The following is a 24859-nucleotide window of genomic DNA, read 5'->3' on the forward strand; positions in this document are numbered from 1 at the left end:
GGAAGATTCTACAGAATTCCAGGAAGGGCTACGCCCTATTTTCCCAGTGACCCAAACCGCATGAATTTCCAAGTAAGTTCTTTTTGTTGTCTAGCCTATTTCTCTCTCTTGAAATTTAAACTCTTTCTGAGCTCTGAAGATAAAGAGAAGGAGGCAGAGAGCTGGCGCTCCCGATAGCCACTAAGCGACGGGCAGGTGATGATCGCGGCCTCGGCCCGAGAAAGGGCAGAAACCCGCGCCCCCAAGAGGCCTTAACGCCCGCAGCAGCACTGCCCCGCGGCCGGCGTCACGTGCCGGCGCAGCGCAGCGGGTAAACTACAACTCCCATCGCGCCGCGCGGCACGTCGGCGTCGCAAAGCTCTCGCTGATTGGTCAGTGGGGATATTTGAAAGGAGGGGCTGGCGCGGAAAACGAAGGTTGCGTCCCGGGATTCTTGCTGAGCGCTCGCCCCGGCGAGCGAGTCCTGGGCCTGGGAAGGAGGCGGCCTGTGGGGCAGTGAGGCCTGGAGCGACTCGTGGGCGTGTGTTCGCGCCCCGGTGAGGTGGGGTCCGCGGAGCTGGCTGGAGGGAGAGGCGGGGCGGCCCCGCGGGGGAAGGTCGGGTGGACCTCGGGGCGTCCTGGCGGGCGCGGAGCTCGGTGCAGGCCTCGGGCATGGGGCTTGGGGTGATGGGCTGGGGCGTGAGGCCCGGGAACCACCCGAGGAGGAAAGCGGAAGCGTCGGTTTATAGCGGGAGCCCACTGTCCTGGCATGGGCTTTTCCCCACGATGGGATTTCTTTCCTCTCTCTCTCTCTCTTTTTTTTTTTTTTTTCCAAAAGGTAAACTCTAAACCTATCTTGGGGCTCGAACTCACGACCCGCAGATCAAGAATCATGTTCCACCAACTGACACAGTCAGGCGCCCCTCCCGACAGGATTTCTGATGGGATTCTTTGCCTCCCCCCGCTTCCGCAGCCTTCACGCCCTTCTCCTGGCCTTCCTTTAGCTCCATTCTGAATCTTCTCCGCCTCCTCTAATCCTTCTCCTTTCCCCTAGCCCTCCCACGCCATGAGAAGCTTCAAAGGAATCGACTTTGGGACCTTGCTAAGCGACCCAAAGGAGGCTGAAGAATTGCTGCCTGACTTGAAGGTAGGGCTGCTGTCTGGTTCTGGGTACACCTGGCTTTTCAAGATGATCTGTTTTGTTTTTGTCTTGTTTAAGAAACAGGTTAATCGGAGATCCCCTCCTGAGCAACCCCATGGCTAGTTCTCTTTCCCTACCTCGATAGTCCCAATCACACGTTCCTCTCGTCTTAGGAGTTCCTGTCCAAGCTTCCAGCTGGTTCACCCAGCTGCCGATCTGATGCCGAGAGGAGACGAGCTTGTGATGCCATCTTGAGGGCTTGCAACCACCAGCTGACGGCCAGGCTGGCTTGCCCTAGGCACCTGGAGAGTCTGCTGGACCTGGCAGAGCTGGCTTGCGATGGCTACGTGGTGTTCACCCCCCAGCGCTCACCCCTCTACCTGGAACGAATTCTCTTCATCTTTCTTCGGAACATAGCCACACAGGGAATCCCAGAGGCCACACTTCGATTCGCGCAGCCCCTCCATGCCTGTTTGGTGCAGTGCTCTCGCCAAGCTGCTCCCCAGGACTATGAGGCTGTGGCCCGCGGCAGCTTTTCTCTGCTTTGGAAGGCGGCAGAAGGCCTGGAGGATCAGCGGGCTGCATTCTCGGCTCGGCTGAAGGCCTTGAGTTTTCTGGTGCTCTTGGAGGATGAAAGTACCCCTTGTGAGGTTCCCTACTTTGCTTCTCCAACAGCCTATCGAGTGGCCGTTGCCCATCAGCTATTTGATGCCACTGTGCATGGTCTGAATGAAGCAGATGCTGATTTCCTAGATGATCTGCTCTCCAGGCATGTGATCAAAACCTTGGTGGGTGAGGGAGGGGGTCCTCCTGGTCCTCTCTCTCCCCAGAGGGCCCTCTGTCTCTTGGAACTCACCCTGGAACACTGCCGTCGCCTCTGCTGGAGCTGCCACCATGCCAAGGCTACCAGGGTAGTGGAGAAGGCCCACGAATACCTAAGGAACACCGATTTGGCCCCCAGCCTCCAGTTGTGCCAGCTTGCGGTTGAACTGCTACAGACCGGGGAGGGAGAACCTCAGGCCCTGGCCAAGCTTCTGATCACGGCATCAACTATCCTGAAAAACAGCGTGGAGGCCCCATCACCCCCCCTGCGGGCATTGTGTGACAGCTGCCAGTTCTTCCTCTCAGCCCTGGAGCGAGGCATCAAGAGGCGCTATGGACCTGATTCTGTTCTGGGTCTCTTTGCTTTTCTCGGGGTCTACTATTCTCTCATCCAGCAGCTGCAGGACGGTGTAAGTTAAAGACCCTCGAGGTGGGTTGGGAATGTGGTTCTGTAGACTGTCAGGCTAGGGTCTTTGATAAGATCTGAACGCCTTGGCTTCCTCCTTGGTAAGCCATTCTCTGGATATGCCTAGCCTGCAGGCCAGTAGCCTAGTCTACCCTGAGAAGGCAATGGGCTCTCCTAATGTCCTTTATTTAAATAAATTAAAACAAAGATATTATTTATGTATTCATGAGAGACACGCAGAGGGAGAAGCAGGCTCCATGCAGGGAACCTGATATGGGACTCGGATCCCAGGACCTGGGGGTCACGCCCTGAGCCAAAGGCAGACGCTCAACCACTGAGCCCCCCAGGTGTCCCTTCTAATGTTCTTCTTCCTATATTCTGGGCCGAGTCAGCTTTCCAGGACTCTGGGCCGGTCTTCAGCTTGGAGCTCATGCTTTGTCTCTGCCCCTCAAACCAACCCTTTCCTTCCTCAGGTCGGTGGGGACTCCTCCAAGCAGCGGCAGTCTTTAATCCAGATGCAGTTTCAGGGACTTCATCTCTACACTGTAGTGGTTTATGACTTTGCGCAAGGCTGTCAGGTACAGTCTGGGAGTCAAAAAAGCTGCACGGGTCCTGGGGCCCGGGGTTTCTCAACTGCCCTTGTAGAGCTTTGGGGTGGCTTTGGCTTTGGCTTCGGGGTGGGGTTGATGTCACCTCTCACCCTCAAGCCCTTGTTATCTCTTCAGGTAGCTCACGTGGCTGACCTGGCCCAGCTAGTGGAAAGTTGCAAATCTACTGTGGCCTGGATGCTGGAGGTCTTACAGAGCCTGTCAGGCCAAGAGCTGACTGACTACCTGGGCATGACTGGTTAGTGTCCTGGGGCCCAGATGCGCGGGGGAGGCTCGTCGCTCACTAGGCAGACAAATAGCATTTGCTGGATGGTTCTGACTACCGTGGGGGCTCCTTGTGGCTTGAGGAGGCAGTGGAAAAAAATGATTAGAAGTCCGAGTGACCCTACATTTAACAGCAGTAGAGAAGTAATGAGGTTAACTTATAATAGCAGATACAAGGTTTTCCCCATTGACTTTGCAATATGATTTGGTGTTGCTTTCATGAAAAGGTTTGTACCCAGGGATCCCTGGGTGGCTCAGCGGTTTAGCGCCTGCCTTTGGCCCAGGGCCTGATCCTGGAGTCCCGGGATAAGTCCCACGTCGGGCTCCCTGCATGGAGCCTGCTTCTCCCTCTTCCTGTGTCTCTGCCTTTCTCTGTGTCTCTCATGAATAAATAAATGAAATCTTTATTTTTTTTATTTTGATTTTAAGCATGACATTTTTTAAAATTTTTATTTATTTTTCATGAGAGACACAGTGAGAGAGAGAGGCATAGACACAGGCAGAGGGAGGAACAGGCTCCATGCAGGGAGCCTGACGTGGGACTTGATCCCGGGTCTCCAGGATCACGCCCTGGGCTGAAGGCGGCTGCAAACCGCTGAGCCACCCGGGCTGCCCAAATGAAATCTTTAAAAAAAAAAAGAAAGAAAAAAGAAAGAAAGAAAGAAAAAGAAAAGGTTTATACCTGATATGTGACTTTATGACCTTTCTAGATGTTTAAATTTTTTTTCAAGATTTTATTTATTTATCTGCGAGAGAGAGCACCAGCAGGAAGCAGAGATAAGGCAAAAGGAGAGGGAGGAGCAGACTCCCCACTGAGCAAGGAGCCCAATGCAGGGATCCCAAGACCCTGGGATCATAACCGAGCCAAAGGCAGACGCTTAACCCATTGAGGCACCCAGGTGCCCCTTATATGTTTAAGTTTGTTTTTTTTTGTTTAAAGATTTTATTTATTTATTTATGAGAGACACAGAGAAAGAGGCAGGGACACAGGCAGAGGGAGAAGCAGGCTCCATGCAAGGGGCCCGATGTGGGACTCGATCCCGGATCTCCAGGATCACACCCTGGGCTGAAGGCAGCACTAAACCACTGAGCCACCTGGGCTGCCCTGTGTTTAAGTTTTATTTTTTTTTAATTTTTATTTTTAAAAATATTTTATTTATTTATTCATGATAGTCACACACAGAGAGAGAGAGAGGCAGAGACACAGGCAGAGGGAGAAGCAGGCTCCATGCAGGGAGCCCGACGTGGGATTCGATCCCGGGTCTCCAGGATCGTGCCCTGGGCCCTAGGCCAAAGGCAGGCGCTAAACCACTGCGCCACCCAGGGATCCCTGTGTTTAAGTTTTAAAGAACATTTATAATTTAAAAACAAACGTGAAAATGCTTTAAAAATCAAACTGCACAAAAGGACTCAAAATCAAAAGTCCCCCTCCCGCTCATAGTCCTAGTCAACAGGTTCCCCTCTGCAGAGGCAATTATTAACCATTTTTTAGGTATGGTTCTAGAGATAGACTGTGTATATATAAGCCAAGCATATGTACTTCTCCCCACACTTTTAGTTGACATGAACAGACAGAAAAGTGCTAAGATCATAAATGTATGGTTTGATGGATTTTTTTACAAAGTGAACATACTTTGTAACCAACATCTAGGTCAAGTAAGAGCATGACTTAGACCCTAGGAAATCCGCCCTTCTGCCTCACTTTTTTTTTTTTTTTTTTTTTTAAATTTTTATTTATTTATGATAGTCACACACACAGAGAGAGAGAGAGGCAGAGACACAGGCAGAGGGAGAAGCAGGCTCCATGCACCGGGAACCCGACGTGGGACTCGATCCCGGGTCTCCAGGATCGCGCCCTGGGCCAAAGGCAGGCGCCAAACCGCTGCGCCACCCAGGGATCCCTGCCTCACTTTTTTTTAATTTATTTATGATAGTCACAGAGAGAGGGAGGCAGAGACACAGGCAGAGGGAGAAGCAGGCTCCATGCACCGGGAGCCCGATGTGGGATTCGATCCCGGGTCTCCAGGATCGCGCCCTGGGCCAAAGGCAGGCACCAAACCGCTGCGCCACCCAGGGATCCCTGCCTCACTTTTTGAGATCTCCCCCCACCCCAACAGCAACCATTCTCCCTACAGCATAGATTGGTTTTGTCTATTTTAATATTTTATAATACATTTCCCCCTCATTTTATAATTAGTTTAAATTCTACAAACCCAATGAGTTCAGTCATTGGAAGGTTTCGGAGAACTTTTCATATTCATATAGTCAGTGGTTGAACCTTCCCATTGAGATGAAAATATGATCAGGAGTCACAAAAATTACTAGCATGAGAATTCTTCCCAGAATATTGAAGACTGAATTTTCCCCCGACCATCTACATTAATAGCTAGGAAGCGGTATAAACTAAAATTTAGGAAAATTTTATTCATCCCAACAAATACCTATTGAGTACCTACCATGTGCTAAGCACTGTCCTGAGTACTTGGGTATATCAGCAAATGAAAGATCCCTGCCTTCACGGAGCCACATTCCAGTTGGGGGAGAATGATGATAAGCAATAGAATAATTATCAATATGTTAGCAAGTGATCAGATAAGGCAGGAAAGGAATAATAGTAGAGCAGGATAAGAACGGGTGTTAGGAGTTCAGGGTGGATGAAGGGGCAAGTTCCTGTTTAACGTAGGGTGGTCAGCGTAGGCCGCATTGAGAGGGTGACACGAGCAAAACTTGGAGGTTGGAATGAAATTGACCATGTAGACACCCGGAAAAGGACACCATCCCTGGAGGATGTCAGGCCAAAGCCCTGAGCAGGAACTGGTCTGGTGTGTTCAAGGAATAGTAAGGAGACTACTAGTGTGGCTTCCGAGGAGTGAGGGCAGAAGGAGGTAAGGGACAGGCCAGCGTGTGTCCCCAAAAATGCTGCCCTTTAGAGCAAAATGAAAACAAAAATTGGCCTGTGAGGTGAGATGAACCCTGTGTGGGAATGAGGACTCAGCTCTTAAAGACACGGGCCGAGGGGCTGGCAGGTGTGGGTTTGCTTTACTGGAACGAGGTCATGGAGTCACTTGCGGCAGGAAGGGGAGAGCTGCCCCCCAGCAGTAGGGGTTCCTGTCTGACCTGGCGGCTGCTGAGCCCACCAAGGTTGAGCTGCCCCCTACCGCCTCTCCAACAGGAGGAGCAGGGGGAAGTGTCCTCCTGACAACCGCTCTCTCTCACCTGCAGCCTCCTACACCAGTAACTTGGCCTACAGCTTCTATAGTCACAAGCTGTACGCCGAGGCCTGTGCCATCTCTGAGCCCCTCTGTCAGCACCTGGGCTTGGCGAAGCTGGGCACCTATCCTGAGTTGCCTCCTGAGAAGGTAGGAGGGCAGGAAGGGAGGTTCTGTGGGTGTCCTGAGTAGCACGCAAGAGCCCGGCCAGAGCTCAGCCTTGGAGTAGGGTGTTAGGAGCCATGTGTTGGCACCAGTACTGGGGGGCAGTGCGTTCCATGCCTCACTTGTACTGTTTCTTTTTTTTTTTTTAATTGTCTCACTTTTTATATTAAACCATGTCCCAAGTTGGTGGTTCTCAACCTGGGTGGTTGCACATGAGAATCACCTGAATTAGCTTCAAGCTGATTGCAACAGAATCTCTGGTGCTGGAACCCAGGCATCTGGATATCTTCAAAGTTCCCCTAGGAGGTCCTTTAAGCAACCAGAGTGACAGCCACCCCCAGGATAACCATGAAGTGATGGGTTGGCTAGATTGGCAGGCGCGATGGGTGGTGGAGGGCCTGGGGTTTCATCGTGAGGTCGATGAGCCGCTCAAGGATTCAAGGGAAGGCGTGATATCAGATTGGCATTTGGGGTTTCTCTGGCATTGTGGGGGCGAATGAACTGGGTGCAAGGACAACACTGGGCACCCGCACCGCTCTGGTGGCCTCGGCGGGAGAGGGTGGGCGTCTGGACTAGCTTCCTGAGGGATGGGGAGAAGCTGATGGGCGTGAGGATTCCGGGATTAATCTGGTGAGTGACGGGCTGTGAGGAAGGGAGAACAGTCCAGGAGGGCCTGGCATTTCCGACTGAGGAGAAGGCGCTGACCTGCGGGGAGAGGGGTTGCAGGAGGAGGAGCAGGTGTTCAGGGGCGTGAACATAAGTATGGGGGTGGGCTGGGCTTGAAGCCTCAGGTTGCAGCCCCGGGGTATTTAGTGGAAGGCCTCTTCTGCCTCGACTGGCTTGGGGCGGCTTGGGGCGGAGCCCACCTTGTGGTGGTCCCTGTGCAGGCCCCTGCCCGCCCGCCCATTGTTGCGGCCTCATTGGTTCTTCCCTGCAGTTTGGTCTGTTTTCTCCGGTCAGTTGCACAGATGCTTCCGGCTGCACGGAGAGAGTTTGAAGAAACTGGGTAAGCAGGCCCAGGGCTGCACGATGGTGACTTTGTGGCTGGCGGCCCTGCGGCCCTGTGGCCCCCAGCACATGGCTGAGCCAGTCACCTTCTGGGTTCGGGTCAAGATGGATGCAGCCAGAGCAGGAGACAAGGAGCTACAGCTGAGGTGAGGCGGGGAGAGGGACAACCCTGTTTGCTCGCTGGCTCAGGCTGGCATTTGGGATTCACGGTCCTGTTCATCCTTCCGTCTGGCAAAGGCACTGATAGTCACTGTTATTCGTCAAGCGCCTACTGTTTGCCAGCTGCTGTGCTGGGTGCTGGGGGAACAGGGGCCACAGGCAGTGCTCTTGCTTCCATGACTGGAAACTTTGCAAGCTCACAGCAAGCCAAGGCTGGGACTCCTTGGTACGGGGCACAGGCTTCACGGTTCACGGGCTCCCTGACCTGGGGCTGGGCCTGCCTTCTCTCAGGACCCTGCGAGACAGCCTGAGTGCCTGGGACCCAGAGACCCTGGTCTTCCTGCTGAGGGAAGAGCTGCAGGCCTATAAGGCTGTGCGAGCGGACACGGGGCAGGAACGGTTCAACGTCATCTGTGACCTGTTGGAACTGAGCCCTGAGGAGACACCAGCTGGGGCCTGGGCTCGAGCCACCCACCTGGTGGAACTGGCTCAGGTGCTCTGCTACCACGACTTTGCCCAGCAGACCAACTGGTGAGGAGGCATGGCTGGGGATGCCACCCTTGCTTCTTGCCCTAGGTCCTCTTGCCCTCTTCAACGGCTGTTGCCCTCTCCGTGTCCCTGAGCACCTGCTGTGGTCACTCCTGTGGCCACAGGAGCTCATTCACAGGGTGGGGCCGGCTGTCCTGCGGAAGGCCCTTCCCAGGGTGCTGTGGCAGGTACGTGTCGTGGGCCCGGCTTCAGTGCCCCCTCTCCCTCCAGCTCTGCTCTGGATGCTATCCAGGAAGCCCTGCAGCTTCTAGAGTCTGTGAGGCCTGAGACCCAGGCCCAGGATCAGCTTCTAGATGATAAAGCACAGGCCCTGCTGTGGCTCTACATCTGCACTCTGGAGGCCAAGATGCAGGAGGCAAGTGTGGCTCTGCACAGAACTGGGTACAGGGCCTGTTCTCCCCAGGGCCATGGTAAGCTGGTGCCAGCCCTGCTTTTCATTGTAATCTCCCCATCCAGGGTATCGAGCGGGATCGGAGAGCCCAGGCCCCTAATAACCTGGAGGAATTTGAAGTCAATGACCTGAACTATGAAGATAAACTGCAGGAAGACCGCTTCCTGTACAGTAATATCGCCTTCAACCTCGCTGCAGATGCTGGTGAGGGCTGTGAATGTGGTGTGGTGGGATACGGGCTCCTCTGTGGCTTCCTGCGAGCAAAATGGGGACCCTGGGTAGGGGAGAGGTGGGCCCGGAGGGTGGGGGGTGGGCACAGAGGGCAGAGGATGTTCTGAAGAAGGCTGCGCTCTCCCCAGCTAGCCCACTCTGAGAGAATGGCTGCTCCCTGTCTTCTGACTCCTAGCTCAGTCCAAATGCCTGGACCAAGCCCTGGCCCTGTGGAAGGAGGTGCTTACGAAGGCACAGGCGCCTGCTGTCCGTTGTCTCCAGCAGACTTTGGCCTCGCTGCAGACCCTAGCAGCCCTCTATCAGCTGGCGGCAAAGGTAACGGGGCAGGGTGCTAATACGGCCTAGAAGCCCAGCTCTTTCTTTCCCCGTCTTTGGCCTGGTAGCTGCTGAGAAACCATGTAACCCAATTGGGCTCTCCCCCCAGCCTCCTGAGTTGAAATCCAAGCTCCATCCTTTATGAGTAACTCGCCTTGGCACGTGACTTAACTTCCTAAGCCCAGAGTCCTTATCTCTCTAAAATGAGGACAGGAATAGTACAATAGTACCGCGAGGACCGTGTCGTCAGCACTCAGCGAGATAACCCATGTTGTGCCTAAATGCAATATTCAAATGTCAGCAATAACTTTATTAATGCTTAGATAGTTTGAGGCCCCTGTACTCAAACATACAGAGATCCTGAGAGGCCCAGTGTTACACTTTTACCTGCGGTGTCAGGCCGTTTCACAGACTCCCTGAAGCTCTTCCCTGGACGCCACTTTCGGAACCTCCAAAAAAAGAACATTGCACGTCAAGGACCTTTGTTACTGTGGCCATTATCAGGCCATATTTCTAGTTTGAGGACTGTGGGAAGCTGCCTCAGCCCTGGACCTGAGTCTTGGCTCTACTCCACACCTGTGCTGTGGACTTGGACAAGTTGCTGAACCCATGTCATTTGTAATCTTTTAGGCTATAGTCCTCTATACAGTTCAGGTTAGGTTAGAGGCACTGTGAAGACTGAGTGGGTTGATGCACGTGAACCTTTTTTTTTTTTTTGACAATCTGATATTTTTATTATGAGACTTTTTTTTTTTTAAGATTTTATTTATTCATGAGAGACAGAGAGAGAGAGAGGCAGAGACACAGGCAGAGGGAGAAGCAGGCTCCTTGCAGGGGGCCCAACCTGGGACATGATCCCAGGTCTCCAGGATCACGCCCTCAGACGCTCAACTGCCGAGCCACACAGGCATCCCTATTATGAGACTTTTGAAGTTTCAAGGGGTTTTTTTTGTTTGTTTGTTTGTTTTTTAGCACTCTCCACACCCAACGTGGGGCTCCAGCTCATGACCTCACGTCAAGATCAAGAGCCCCATGTTCTTCCAACTGAGCCAGCCAGATACTCCTTCAAATTTTTTTTTAATTGAAATATAAATGACATACATTATATTCTTTTCAGGTGTACAACATGGTGATTTGGCAATTCCATATATTACTCAGTGCTCATCACCATGGGTGTGGTCACCATGCAACATTATCACAATATTATTAACCATATTCTCTATGCCATACTTTTCATCCCTGTGACTTTTTTTTTTTTTTTTAAGATTTTATTTGGGACGCCTGGGCGGTTCAGTGGTTTAGCACCTGCCTTTGGTCCAGGGTGTGATCCTGGAGTCCCAGGATTAAGTCCTACATCAGGCTCCCAGCATGGAGCCCGCTTCTCCCTCTGCCCCTCTCTCTCTCTGTGTGTCTCTCATGATTAAATAAATAAAATATTTTTTAAAAAAAGATTTTATTTATTCATGAGAGACACACAGAGAGAGAGGTAGAGACACAGGCAGAGGGAGAAGCAGGCTCCACGCGGAGAGCCCAATGTGAGGCTCAATCCCCAGACCTGGGATCATGACCTGAGCCAAAGGCAGACGTTCAACCGTTGACCGACCCAGGCGTCCCATCCCTGTGACTTAAATCTATTTTATAACTGGAAGTTTGTGTGTCTGGATCCCCTTCTCCGATGTTGCCCATGCCCCCACCCTCATGGAAACCTCTTAGCACGGTTCTGGTCCATAATAAGCTCTCAGTAAATCCCAGCTGTTGATGTTGACTGGCACCTAAGCTTTCAGACAGGAGGGTAATTGGTGGTAAGCTCTCATCTCAGGCTCCTTGAGGGCGGCGGAAGGTTACTCTGTGTGTAGCCACACTCCATCCAGGCTCTGAGGTTGGATCAAGGTCTCAAAGGGCTGGGGAGCTGAGGGTACACATGGAGGTTTGAGCAGGAACCGGGTAAACTTCCCACTTCTGGCCGACCAGCCCCTGCAGGCCCTGGAGGTCCTCCAGCTTGTTCAGATCGTCTCCCAGAGGTTGGAAGACCACGCAAAGGCAGCTGGCTCCTCCTGCCACACTACCCAGCTGCTCCTGACGCTCGGCTGTCCCAGCTATGCCCAGGTGAGTACCCAGCCAGCCAAGCCTGGAGCTGCAGGCGGGATCCAGCTTTAGGAACCCATTTTTTCCCTGAGAAGATAAGATACTGAAGGTCCATCTTCCCTGCCTTCGACCACCACTTCCTGCTGGAAGATCGTAAAGCGTGGAGTGGTTGGGAGGCAGCTGTGGGAAGAGGAAGCGTCTTTCCTTCTCACCGCCAAAGCATTGTTCACTAAGTCTTACAGATCCTGCCCCAGGAATAGGCCGCTAATCCTGTATTTCCCCGCCGTTTGCCCTGGTCGCTCTCTGCTCGTGTAGGACTGCTGCCCCCGCCTAGCTGGGCTCCCTGCCCCCAGCTTCTCCCTCCTGCACTTGGTCTTCTAACTGCTGCTGACATGATCTTCTTAGGCACAGATCTGGTCTTGTCTTTCTTCCTGCTGATGGGATTTCATTGGTTTCTTCATTACCCAAAGGATGCTGTCTATACTCTTTGCTCGGTGTTGCACACCTGGCTCACTTTCCCTTGCTCCCCCACCCCCGTGGGACGGACGTCCATCCGCATCAGTTACTATACAGCCTTGTATGTGCCTCCCTCTGTGGTTGTGTCAGCTCCTCCACCCTGAATGCACCTTCCCACCCTCATTGTTCATCCAGCCGACTTCGACTTTCTTTTCAAGGCCCAGCTCGATCGCCCTTCCTTCATGAAGTACTTTAGACATCGTCTTCTTCAAGGGCAAAATCCTCTACTTTCCCTGGGTCCCCACGTATCTTGATCACACAGTGTGCCTGCATCCCATGGCACTGCAAGCTATTGGATGGAAAGTCTTGCTTGCTTTTGTTCTTAATTAAAAAAAACATATATATATTTTGGGTGGGAGGAGGGACAGAGGGAGAGAGAATAGAATCTTAGGCTCCAAACCCAGTGTGGAGCCCAATGTGGGGCTCGATCTCAAGACCTTGAGATCATGACCTGAGCCAAAATCAAGACGCTTAATTGACTGAGCCACCCAGGTGCCCCTTTAATATTTTAAAGTAATCTCCACACCCAGTGTGGGGCTGGAACTCATAAGCCACAGATCAGGAGTCCCACACTCCCCTGACTGAGCCAGCCAGGCACCCTAGGTCCTGCTTCTTGCTTCCTTTTTTTTTTTTTTAAAGATATTATTTATTTATTCATGAGACACAGAGAGAAAGAGGCAGAGACACAGGCAGAGGGAGAAGCAGGTTCCATGCAGGGAGCCCGATGCGGGACTCGATCCTGGGACCCCAGGATCACGCCCTGAGCCCAAGGCAGATGCTCAACAGCTGAGCCCCCCAGGGATCCCTCCTGCTTGCTTCTTCCTCAGCTTGTGTTTCTAGCGTAGGGGTTAATGGGAAAATGCTAACTGACCATTTTAGTGAGTGAATGAATAACTCTCGTATAGGTTATAATATTTGAAATCCTATTCGGTTGTATGTGTCTGCATGTCACTTGCAAGTGCTTTACTCCACTTAAATGTGAAGTCCGGCGGCCTCTCCTCGCCAGTGTGCTCACACACCCCACGGTTATTCCTTAGCTGCACCTGGAAAAGGCAGACGCCAGCCTGAAGCTTCTGGATCACACCACTGACACGTACTTGCTCCTTTCGCTGACCTGTGACCTGCTTCGAAGTCACCTCTACTGTGTTCACCAGAAGGTATATCTCACTTTCTCGATCCCCAGCATTCCCAGGTAATGGGAGGGTTCCAGGGTTTTCGTGATTCTTGTCCGGCTTCTGAGATTGCCCTGGAGCTGAGAGGCTGCTGTTTCCCAGCCTTGGCACCCCGCCCCCCCGCCCCCGCCATGGAGTGTCCCCCGCACTCCTCTAGGAGACGCGCTGCCAGCCCCTTCTCTCCTGGTTTCCTCAGTCGCGCCGTCTGGCCCCATGACTAGAAACGGATGACCGCGGTCTTGGCAGGCGCTGGAGCCTAGGGTGGGAATCAGGTGGGGTGCGGAGGCCCCAAGGCTCCTCAGGACCCCACGGTGGGACTGGCTGATTGCACGAGCCCCGTCAGACTAGTCTTCTCCGCGGTCATTATCGTTCTCAAAAGCGAGGCCCGGGCCGGAGGGTCCCCGGGGCGTCCCAGGCTCCCCGCGGCTGATGGGACTTCGCTCCCTCCCGCCCCCCAGGTGCCCGAGGGCGCCACTCTGCTGCTGTCTGTGCTCCGGGACCCCGCCCTCCAGCGGCCGTCCAAGGCCTGGTATCTGCTGCGTGTCCAGGCCCTGCAGCTGGTGGCCTGCTACCTCGGCCTCTCGTCACACAGCCTGCCGGCCCCCCTGCGGGAGCAGCTCTGCACCCAAGGTGACGAGGCAGGGTGGGCGCTGGCCTGGCCCTTCGTGGTCAGATCGCGTGGTTAGTCTCGCCAGGCTCGTCCTGAGCCTTTGTCCACACAGCCGGGGCCAGCGCAGGCCCAGGGCAGCGTGTGAGCGTCTGTTGGCTAGAATGCTCTTCTGACGGGGGACCTGAGGCCCCGTGCGGCTCTGGGCACAGGAGGAGCGGCCGCGAGCCTTAGCAGGTGGTGGCAGTCACGGCGGCCGCATCTCCCGTCCTGTCCCCGCCCCGCACAGGCTGGCAGACGCCCGAGATCGCACTCATCGACTCGCATAAGCTCCTCCGAAGCATCATCCTCCTGCTCATGGGCAGCGACGTGCTCTCGACGCAGAAGGCAGCTGTGGAGACCCCGTTCCTGGACTCCAGTGAGCCTGAGGCAGGGAGCCGGGGCCTGAGGGTGCAAGCGGCCGCCAGGAGCCGGGCTGCAGCCGAGTAACGGTGGGCCCGTCTCTCCTTCGCTACAGGGGAAAATCTGGTTCAGAAGTGGCAGGTTCTGACCGAGGTGCTGAGCTGCTCAGAGAGGCTGGTCTCCCGCCTGGGCCAGCTGGGCAGCGTGAGCGAAGCCAAGGCCTTTTGCTTGGAGGCCCTGAAACTCACGACGAAGCTGCAGATGCCACGCCAGTGAGTACGGGGGGGGGGGGGGGGCTGAGGCCAGAACCCGGGTGCCCACCCTCTCCCAGACGAGCACGTCCTGGACGGGCTGGGAGAATGTGCTCCGTGGCTAAGAGAGTGGGGCCTGTACATGTTCACATCCCGTAGGACTTCTCATGTCCTTAAACAGGCTAATCTGCGCTGTAACTCTCCAGAAGGGAGATGGCGAACATACCGTGTTTCCCTAAATCTCTTTGCCACAGACTTTTTTTTTTCTTTTTTGCGGATTGCCATCTGGGAAATCCTGTCCTCGTGAGCAAGGATGACTTGGGATGACAAAGCAGCATAGAGGGTTTTTCTCCCAGGGAGCCATGAAGTCAGCTGGAGGCAGGAAAGGCCTTTCAGAGGCAGGAGACCGCTGTGGCTCCGCCTGTGAGAGGGGCCGAGAGGCAGACCCAGCAAACAGGCTTGCGAGGGTGGGTTGTCCCCTCCTCTCCCAGGTGCGCCCTGTTCCTGGTGCTGAAGGCGGAGCTGGAGCTGGCGCGCAACGACCTCGACCTCTGCCAGTCGGACCTGCAGCAGGTTCTGTTCTTGCTGGAGTCTTGCACAGGTGAGCAGCTGTGCCACGGGCGGTGGTCAGTGTGTGGTGCCTGGGAAATCAGAGACTGACCTCTGGTCCCCGGGGCGAAGCTCCTCCTCCTAAAGTCAGACCACTGGTCTCCCTCCTTCAGGTGGCTTGTCCATGACGAACCCTTCCTGGCTCTAGTTTTCCACACTAATACATTTTGGCTATTTGCATTTTTTTAAGATTTTATTTATTCATTTATGAGACACAGAGAGAGGCAGAGACACAGGCAGAGGGAGAAGCAGGCTCCCTATGGGGAGCCCGATGCAGGACTCGATCCCAGGATCCTGGGATCACAGCCTGAGCCGAAGCCAAACGCTCAACCACTGAGCCTCCTAGGTGTTCTTAAATTTTATTTTTTAATTAAAAAAAAAATTTTAAGTAGGCTCCATGGCCAGCATGTGGGGCTCGGAACTCACGACTCTGAGATCAAGAGTGGCGTTCTCCATCAGCCTAGCCAGCCAGGCGCTGCTGCCTGTTTACAATTCATTTAAATAAAATTTCAAACTCATTTCCCCAGCCACTTGCCGTGTTTCATGTGCTCAGCAGCCTCATGGAGAGCACAAATGTAGAGTCCTTGGGGGGCTTAAGTTAATAACAAAATCGCTTATTTGTGGTACATTTTTTTCTTACCAACCACTTTTACCTCTAGTATTTCATTTGACCCACACAAAAACCTGGAAAGTCAGGTAGACACATAGATTTTTTTTTTTTCATTTGTAAAATGAGGAAGTTGAGAAATTCAGTGTTTGGGGCCAGGATCATGGGCCTCGAGGGGGTGGGAGCCAGGATTGAGACGTGGGCCTCCTGGCACCAGCCTGCTATCCTGAGCCACGCAGCCGCTTCACCTGCAGGGATGGGGGCTTTGTGGGCTCTGTTAATCCATGTGGAATGGGATTTTATTGAAAAAAATAATAAGCCATATTAACATTTAGTATGTTTGCACAGTGACCAGTACAAGTAGTTAGTAAATAACACCGATGTTAGGGAGTTGGGCCCCGGGGTGGCTCAGGAAGCCCTTGGTATGACTTCTCCCAGTTGTGTAATTCTGGTTCCACTCTTCCCAGACTTTGGGGGACTAGCCCAGCCCCTGGACTCTGTGAAGAAGGTGGACCTGCAGAAGGGCAAGCAGCAGGCCCAGGCCCACCGTCCTCCGGAGCTTCCAGAAGAGGAGCCCTTCCTCAGAGGCCCTGCTCTGGAGCTGGTAGCCACGGTGGCCAAGGAGCCTGGCCCCGTAGCGCCTTCTACTAACTCTTCCCCTATCCTGAAGGTGAGGCCCCCGCCCAGCGCCGGCTTCCTGACCCACCTGCCCACGTGTGACTGCCTCCTCTGTGCCAGCCCTGTCCTCTCGGCAGTCTGTCTGCGCTGGGCATTGGTCACTGCGAGGGTGCGGCTGGCCACGGGCCATCAGGCCCAGGGTCTGGATCTGCTGCAGGCTGTGCTGAACGGATGCCCTGCAGCCACCGAGCGCCTCACCCAAGCTCTGCAGGCTTCCCTGAATCACAAAGCACCCCTGTCCCCTGTCCCGAGGCTTCTGGATGAGATCCTGGCTCAGGCCTACACACAGCTGGCACTGGAGGGGCTGAGCCGCCCGTCAAACAAGAGCCTGGGGAAGGTCCTGCAGTCGGCGCTGAGGTTTGTGGCAGCGCGGGTGCCCCACCTGGAGCCTTGGCGAGCCAGCCTGCTCTGGGTTCGGGCCCTGGCAAAGCTGGCTGCCCTCAACTGTTGCGCGGCCCAACTTTTTGCAAGCTCCTGGGGCTGGCAGCCCCCGTCCGTGAAATCGCCCCCAGGCTCAGAGCCGTCTAAGCCTCGGAGTCAAAAACATTCTGGAAGAGAGCATCAACAGGCGGCCTCTTGCACCCCGTCCCTCCGTAACACCTCTCTGAAAGGTCCGGAAGGTGGAGGACTGCCCTGCACACCTAAGCCCCGGGGCCAGGCCAGGCAGGCAGGCCCTCGTGTCCCTTTCACCGTGTTTGAGGAAGTCCCCTCTACAAAGAGCAAGCCTGAGGTTCCCAAGGCCCCCAGGGTACAACAGAGGGTCCAGACGCGACTCAAGGTGAGGTGGGACTGTGGCTTGCCGGTGCTGGGGTCAGGTGGGTGGTTCTGGAGAATTCTGCAGAGCAGGTGTCTCCGTGGGATAGCTTCCCAGGGACTGTTAGCTTTGCTGTTGCCTGCAGGATCCTACATCTTCTACAGGACAGTCCTTTGTTTCAGACAGAAGCTGCTTTCCTTGACTCTCTGGTTCCTTTCCCTTTTCATCCTTCCTCAGCTTCTGTTCCCTCCTCCTCTCCCTCCTTGCACACCCGAGTCCCTGCCCTAGATCGAGCTCCCTGGCCTAGATCAAGCGTGGCGGGTGTCTGTGGTGGGTGTCCGTGGTGGGTGTCCGTTTGCCCCAAAGGCCTCTGCGATAGCGCCTCCGCAGTGCCACCTGCTGGCGCGGTCTTGTCACTGAGGCCCTTGGCCCTTCTGTCTTTCCCGCCCATCCCAGGTGACCTTCAGCGATGACAGTGACTTGGAAGACCCGGTCTCAGTTGAGGCACAGCTTGCAGAGGGGCCCAAGAGACGGGGCACTGCTTCCCGGGGCCGGGGCCAGGCCAGGAAGGGCTCGGGCTTGAAGACTGTTTCGGTGGCAGCCCCAGCTAGTGCCCCCCGGCGCCCTGGCCTCAGTGGCAGGAGCCAGAGGGCCAAGAAGGTGACACCAGGGCACCGTGAAGAGTTGGGCCCTGAGATCATGAGGACCATCCCCGTGGAGGAAATGACTGACGACCAGATGGAATTGAGCTTTGAGATCCTTAGGGGCTCTGATGGAGAAGACTCTACCTTAGGTACGATGGCAATGGGGGAAGGGAGAAGGCACGTACATTTTTATGGGGTTACTTCAGGACCGAAGCACAAGAAAGAACTGGCGCCAAAGACAATACAGAAATAAAGCTTTTCTCCTGGCTCTGGGACTGGATCCTAGAAAGGACAAAGGGGATGGCAGGAGGAAGGAAATACAAAAAGTCCCGTTCTCTCCTCAGATGGGAAGGCACCCGCTCCAGGACCTGACACGGCCATAGGCGAATGTGAGGTGTTGAGACGTGATTCCAGCAAAGAGGAGCTGCCCGTCCCACGCCCAGACAAGGAGAGAGACAAGGACTTCGGTCCTCGGCTCCGGCTCCCCTCAGCCCCTACAGCCATTGGTGAATACGCTGACTGCAGCGGTCTGGTCACTTGGAGAGGGCAAGCCTCTGGGGCTCTTGATCCTCATGCCCTTCTAGTCTGTCCACGGTTCTGTCTGTGGATCCCCATCTACATCTGGTCGCCTTGGAACCTGGGTTTCAATCCCCACAGTCTCCCCTAGCTGTGCACAAGTCACTCCGCCTCTCTGAGCTGCTATTTACTTTACCTATAAAATGGGGTTTGGGAAGATGGAGTGAGTTGATGTGAGTCACATATCATCCCACTTGGCACGTTGCCCTTCATAAATGATAGCTTTTCTTTTTTAAGATTTTATTTATTCATGAGAGACAGAAAGAGGCAGAGACACAGGCAGAGGGAGAAGCAGGCTCCCTGTGGGAGGTCTGATGCTGGACTCGATCCCAGGACCCCGGGGTCACACCCTGGGCCAAAGGCAGATAGATGCTCAACCACTGAGCACCACCCCCAGGCGTCCCAATAGCTTTTATTATCCAAGTGGGAGAGGAGGTAGGGCCATGGGAAGCTGGAACTTTCGTGGAAAGTTCAACCAGCTAAGAGGTACAGGACTCCTCTGCAGCAAGTATTCCAACTTTCTGTAGGTGTGTCCACCCTGGATTCCATCTGTGACTTGCTGACCGTTGCTTTCCGTGGGGTGAGTCACTGCCCTCCGAGTGGGCTCTATGCTCATCTCTGCCGCATCCTGGCTTTGTGCTTGGGCCACCGGGATCCCTGTGCCACTGCCTGCCTCGTCACCGAGTCTGTGTCCATCACCTGTCGCCACCAACTGCTCACCCACCTCCACAGGCAGCTCAGGTGAGTCCCCGAGGCCCTTGCTGGGGCAGACAGGAAGGAGGCTCCGGGTTTTGGAGGAGGGAGAAGTCACCCGTGCTTGTGTTACCCGCAGCAAGGCCCAGAAGCACCGGGGATCACTCGAAATGGCAGAGGAGCTACAGAGGCTGAGCCTGGAGGAGAAGCCTGGAGATGTCCCCCTGGCCCGCATCCAGCACCTCTTTTCCTTTGGGGCTTCGGGTTCCGATCAATTCCCTGAGCCCGAGAAGGAGAGTTTCCAGGAGCGCCTGGCGCTCATCCCCAGGGGTATGGCCGCAGGCTTCGGCTGGCTCTTCTGTCCCTGTCTGCCTCTTACTAAGGGGTTAGGTGAGGGAGCTTAAGGCATTCGTTAACATAGATCTGTGACGTTTATGGAAGGACGTTCATACTTTCTCATTGATTAGTCATTTTGTTACTCACCAGAGACAAATACCCTAAATCTGAAGGTCTTTCTTTTTTTTTCCTCCTTTAATCTCAGTTTTGAGTTACTAGCACATTCAGTGCCTTTCTTCAGGGCTAAGGTGTCCAGAGTCTCCCTGTGCTCATGGAAAACATGTTAGCAGGTGATTTGCATGCCTCCCTCTGTTTCTCGGAGGGACACAAAGAAGTACGAGATGTGGTCTGTGGCCACAGGAGGCCGTTAGGGCAAGGGAGAGCTCCTTGAACTCTAGTGACGAGGAAAGAGTTCTTGGAGTTGTTGGGAGTTGTCTTGAGTTGTCTTGAGTGACGGCAGGAATTGAGTGCAGAGCATAGAGAAGGGAATTCCTCATGAGAGCCGAAATGACCCTGGGTATGCTCTGTGTGTCAGGGGTGACTGTGTGTGTGTTGGCTCTGGCCACGCTCCAGCCTGGAACTGTGGGCAACACCCTGCTGCTGACCCGGCTGGAAAAAGACAATCCCCCAGTCACTGTGCAGATCCCCACTGCCCAGAGCAAGGTAGGTTTCCTGGGTCGGCAAGCAGAGTTGGGCTGGGGTGGGCTGCTGGTCCGGCTGCTCACATTCTGTGGCCGGGGGATGGAGAGACGGTGATCCCGAGGACCAGCAGAAAGCTCACAATCCCATCTCCCCAAGCTTCCTCTGAGCGCAGCCCTGAAAGAGTTCGACGCCATCCAGAAGGAACAGAAGGAGAACAGCAACTGTACAGACAAACGAGAATGGTGGACCGGGCGGCTAGAACTGGACCACAGGATGGAGGTGTGTGTCCCCAAGGTGGAGTCAGGTCAGGCCTGCCCTGGGAGCGGCCCTGGGGTATCAGTGTCTTCTCTCTCGGGGCAGGGGATGGAGGGGTATTTCTGTCATGGGCCAATGCTGAGTTTCCTCAAGTCGTCCTTTCTGGAAACATAGGCCTAAATTTAAAAATGATGTCACCTGGGAAAGACTGTAAACAGGAGCCCAAAACCTGAAGGTGCAGTGGTACCAGAACGTTTAGAGACACATACAAGGAGGGACGCCTGGGGGGCTCAGCGGTTGAGTGTCTGCCTTCAGCTCAGGGCGTGACCCTGGAGTCCCGGGATCGAGTCCCACGTCAGGCTCCCCTTAGGGAGCCTGCTTCTCCCTCTGCCTGTGTCTCTGCCTCTCTCTGTGTCTCTCATGGACAAATTAAAAAAAAAAAAAAAAAGATATATACAGGGAAAGGAATATAAGCCCAAGCGTCAGCTTCCTGGGTTTAGCTTTCATTGCCTGCCTGTTTGCATTTGTCAAAACGTGGTGATATGCAATAATCTCATCTGTCCTCAAAGTCTCAGCAAATGAAAAATATTTCTAGCTTCTTGCCTTTTTTTTTTTTTGAGGGGGAGAGAAGAGGGGAAGGGGGGGTAGAGGGAGAGAGAGCATCTCAAGTAGAGCCAGAGGCGGGGCTCTGTCTCACGACCCTGAGATCAGATCGATGTGAGCCGAAACCAAGAGGTGGATGCTTAACCAACTGCACCACCCAGGCGCTCCCAGGAGAGAGAGGGAATCTCAAGCAGGCTCCACACCCAGTGCAGAGCCCAACCCAGGGAGATCCTGAGATCATGACCTGAGCCAAAATCAAGAGTCAGATGCTTAACCGACTGAGCCACCCAGGCGCTCCTCTAGGTTCTTACCTTTTTAACTGGCAGGAAAATAACGCAAGACAAATACACACGTTAGAAACCCCATTTCCTCATATCCAAAATGTTGGTGTCCGGGGGGCCAAGAGACTCCACTCCTCTGACTGGAGGATCTGTTCTTCCTCATTCAGGCTCTCATCACTTCCCTGGAGAAGCATGTGTTGGGCTGCTGGAGGGGACTGTTGCTACCAGCCAGCGACGACCCTGGCCCTGCACAGGAGGCCTCCCGCCTACAAGAGTTGCTGCAGGAATGCGGCTGGAAATATCCTGACCCAACTCTGCTGAAAGTGAGTGGAGACATTAGGGAAGGGGATGGAGCTCAACTGAATTCTTGCCCACGTGCCATTGTAACTGGAGGTGGGAGCCGTGGCGCTCACCGCCCACATTCCCCTGCAGATCATGCTCCACAGTGCCAGTACCCTTGATCCCGAGGACATTCAGACCCTGGCCTATGGGCTGTGCCCAGCCCGGCCGGAACGAGCCCAGGAGCTTCTGAGTGAGGCCGTGGGACGTCTGCAGGGTCAGATGGTACCAAGCAACAGGCACCTTGTCTTAGTGCTAGACAAGGTAAGGAGCTAGGGCTGGAGGGGTGGTGTCTGGTGGGCGGGTGGGCACCGACTCCCCCCCCCCCCCACGCCCCTCCCGACGCTTGTGCATCCTGGCTAGGGAGAGTAATCCGTGTGTGCTTTCTGCCCAGGACCTGCAAAAGCTGCCATGGGAGAGCATGCCCAGCCTCCGGGCACTGTCCGTCACTCGGCTGCCCTCCTTCCGCTTCCTGCTCAGTTACTCCATCATCAAAGAGGTGGGGTTCAGGGGGTGAGGAATGACTGATGATCGAGGGAGGTCTCGGGAGACAGGAATGGGTCTTAGGGACCGGTGGCTCATTCGTGAAAGGGCTTTGGAGTTTGCTGAAGGTTGAGCCAGACCGGGGTCCTGACCACCAGTGTCTTCTCCTCAGTCTGGGGCCTCGTCAGTGCTAAGCCAAGGGGTGGATCCACGCAATACCTTCTATGTCCTGAACCCTCACAATAACCTGTCCAGCACAGAGGAGCAATTTCGAGCCAATTTTAGCAGGTCAGTGGGATAAGAGTAAAAGAGGGGCTGGGGGGGGGGGGTAGAGACAACGTAGAGGGGCAGTATGCCCTTTTCACCTCCGGAATCACGTGTTGCAGCCCACCTTCTCCTGGTATTCCCTCTGCTGACCCCAGTTCTTTCTTTTTTTTTTTTTTAAAGAAAAAAAAAACAAGCAAGCTCTGGCCAATTTTATTAAAGAAAAATTTTGCGTGATTTACTTTCCACCCGTCTGTTCTGGCATGCTTCTAATGATATCAGAATCACCTGGATCCCTGATAGCCAGTGTGCATACTCTGTAGCATTTCCCACGTGCTGTGCCCAATTCAGTGTTACTGCCACTGTAGTGATGGACACCAGTTTTGGCCCACATGGCGTAGTATTCTATTTCAGATTTCCTCAGAGCGGGGCAGTTGTTGGCCAGGATGACCAGTTTCGCTTTGCTGTGTCTGATCATTTTCAGGGTCTGCTTGTACCCCAGCACATACTTTCCACTTTTCATAACCGGTTGGAGCCTAGAGTTGATCAACTCCAGCGACTTTTTCGTCTTCTTTGCGGCCACCATCTTCCTGCCTTAGATGCGGGACGACCCCAACCAACAGCAGCCGCCAAAATGGCCCGCTGACCCCAATTCTAATCCCTACTTTTCTCTGCAGTGAAGCTGGCTGGAAAGGCGTGGTTGGGGAAATGCCAAGCCCAGAACAAATACAGGCGGCCTTGACGGAGCACGACTTATATATGTGAGTGCTTAAGGCAGGGACGGGGGCGGGGGTATCGCCGTGGCCTGCTGTGGGGCCTTAAAGGACGCCCCTGAAGACATGGCCGAGGCCGGGTACTGCTGGGTCAGACTCATCTCCCGTCCTTCTGCCTTAGCTACGCAGGGCACGGGGCTGGGGCCCGCTTCCTGGACGGACAGGCCGTCCTCCGGCTGAGCTGCCGGGCGGTGGCCCTGCTGTTCGGCTGCAGCAGCGCGGCCCTGGCTGTCCACGGGAACCTGGAGGGAGCTGGCATTGTGCTCAAGTACATCATGGCCGGCTGGTGAGTCTTGAGGGCCCATCTAGGGCCCACCCCAGGTTCCTTCCCCGGCCTGAACCCTAATGCCCCACTCTCCTCCCGTTCTAGTTCTCTGGCATGCGGGGGCCTCAAGCCTTTGCCCTCCTCTGCCCTCCTCCTGAACTGTGGACCAGGCACTTCCCACTGGCTCACTCCGCTTTCCTCACCCACCATCAGCAGTCGCGTTTGCCCGCGTGTTACGTTTTACGGCCCTCACTTTGCAGCTCTTCCTTGTCTTTTCCCAGTCCCCTGTTTCTGGGTAATCTCTGGGACGTGACTGACCGAGACATTGACCGCTACACGGAGGCTCTGCTGCAGGGCTGGCTGCGGGCAGGCCCAGGAGCCCCGCTTCTGTACTACGTCAACCAGGCCCGCCAGGCTCCCCGACTCAAGCATCTTATTGGGGCTGCGCCTGTGGCGTACGGCTTGCCCGTCTGCCTGCGGTGACCCCCTGGAGGTGCCCGAGCGCCCTCAGGAGCCACGTGACAGTTCCACATCCTCTTAGATATTTTAAGTGATTTTTCTCAGTGTTTTATATGAATGAAACATTTCCCGTTGATTTAATCTTAATATAATAAAGTCGTAATACTTAAACCCTGTTCCGTGTGGTTCATCCCACTGCGTGGTGGAAGGGGTGAGAACCTTGCAGGACTTCAAGTCTGAGACTGTGGGGAGGAGGCGAAAGCACAGGGCGAAGCTGGCCCGGCTTGGCGGCGGACAACTAGTGCAGCCTGCAGCCCGGGGCGTGATCCTGGAGACCCGGGATCGAATCCCACGTCGGGCTCCCGGTGCATGGAGCCTGCTTCTCCCTCTCTCTGTGACTGTCATAAATAAATAAAAATTAAAAAAAAAAAAAAAAAAAAAAAAGAACGCTCAGCGGGGCAAAGCCTCCAGGGAGGGGGAGAGCCCCGAGCGCGCGGTCCCGTCGCGGTCCCGTCGCGGTCCCGTCGCGGTCCGTCGGTCCCTCCGCTGTGCCTTCAGCTGTCCTGGGAGCGCCGGGAGCTTTTTTTTTTTTAATTTTTATTTATTTTTACTCCTGACAGACGCACAGAGAGGAGAGACACGGGCAGAGGGAGAAGCAGGCTCCAGGCAGGGAGCTGGATGCAGGACCCCATCCCGGGTCTCCAGGGAGGGTCTCGCCCCGGGCTGAAGGCGGCGCTAAACCGCTGCGCCACCCGGGCTGCCCGTCGCCCTCCCGCGTGGGTGCTGAGAGGCCCTGTCCCCACATTCCTGTCACACTGGCCGGCGGGGACTTCAGCAGCGGGCCCTCCGGGATCCTGCTGTCCGCGCGTAGTTTTTCTCCCCCCAGCTGGACCGTTAAGTCCCCGGGGAGCACAGCATCTCCCACTCTGCGGGCACCGGGCAAAGCGCCGTTTTGGTGAGTAAACCCTGTGCCGCACCGGGTGGGAGCGGCGTCCCCGCGCTCGCCTCAGGCTCCCCCGCCTCACGGCCCCAAAGCCCCGCGATCCGCGACCCGAGGCGACTTCCCGGGCCCTGGCCTGTGGCTCGCTGGCCTCCCACCACCCACGCGCAGCACCACGCATTGCTGTGCAAGGCTGCCGCCGCGCGTGGGGGGTTCTTAAGATTTTCTGAGAGGAAAAAAGAATTTTTTTTCTTTGAGGGGGACGCCCGGGGGGCTCAGCGGTTTAGCGCCGCCTTGGGCCCAGGGCGTGACCCCGGGTCACGAGATCGAGTCCCGCGTCGGGCTCCCCGCGTGGAGCCTGCCTCTCCCTCTGCCTGT

At 55.0% G+C, this 24859-nt stretch overlaps 2 protein-coding genes across 4 annotated transcripts; one reads left to right on the top strand and one right to left on the bottom strand.

Moving 5' to 3' along the window:
* Nucleotides 1–58: 58 nt before the first annotated feature.
* On the top strand, nucleotides 59–23693 carry ESPL1 (extra spindle pole bodies like 1, separase). 3 transcript variants are annotated; one of them, XM_055337147.1, is made up of 31 exons: nucleotides 59–72; nucleotides 1034–1126; nucleotides 1294–2352; nucleotides 2822–2926; nucleotides 3074–3194; nucleotides 6443–6579; nucleotides 7555–7748; nucleotides 8053–8292; nucleotides 8521–8665; nucleotides 8767–8905; nucleotides 9108–9247; nucleotides 11219–11353; nucleotides 12886–13005; nucleotides 13479–13650; nucleotides 13917–14045; nucleotides 14145–14301; nucleotides 14772–14881; nucleotides 15964–16952; nucleotides 17385–17721; nucleotides 17917–18078; nucleotides 18676–18889; nucleotides 18981–19171; nucleotides 19713–19840; nucleotides 19976–20098; nucleotides 21126–21281; nucleotides 21391–21561; nucleotides 21692–21796; nucleotides 21953–22068; nucleotides 22722–22805; nucleotides 22939–23103; nucleotides 23364–23693. In XM_055337147.1, the coding sequence occupies exons 1-31, from the start codon at nucleotides 61–63 to the stop codon at nucleotides 23563–23565; spliced, it is 6351 nt and encodes a 2116-aa protein (XP_055193122.1). In that variant the 5' UTR covers nucleotides 59–60; the 3' UTR covers nucleotides 23566–23693. The 3 variants fall into 3 exon arrangements, with proteins under 3 accessions (XP_055193122.1, XP_055193125.1, XP_055193123.1); XM_055337150.1 differs by lacking the exon at nucleotides 59–72 and adding an exon at nucleotides 418–541; XM_055337148.1 differs by lacking the exon at nucleotides 59–72 and adding an exon at nucleotides 418–536.
* On the bottom strand, nucleotides 22262–22692 carry LOC129517364 (60S ribosomal protein L30-like). Its single transcript, XM_055337152.1, has one exon. It carries the CDS (start codon nucleotides 22628–22630, stop codon nucleotides 22283–22285), a length of 348 nt encoding a protein of 115 aa, XP_055193127.1. The 5' UTR covers nucleotides 22631–22692; the 3' UTR covers nucleotides 22262–22282.
* Nucleotides 23694–24859: the final 1166 nt, after the last annotated feature.

This window comes from Nyctereutes procyonoides, unplaced genomic scaffold (assembly GCF_905146905.1).
Source record: "Nyctereutes procyonoides isolate TBG_1078 unplaced genomic scaffold, NYPRO_anot_genome, whole genome shotgun sequence".
NCBI lineage: Eukaryota > Metazoa > Chordata > Mammalia > Carnivora > Canidae > Nyctereutes > Nyctereutes procyonoides.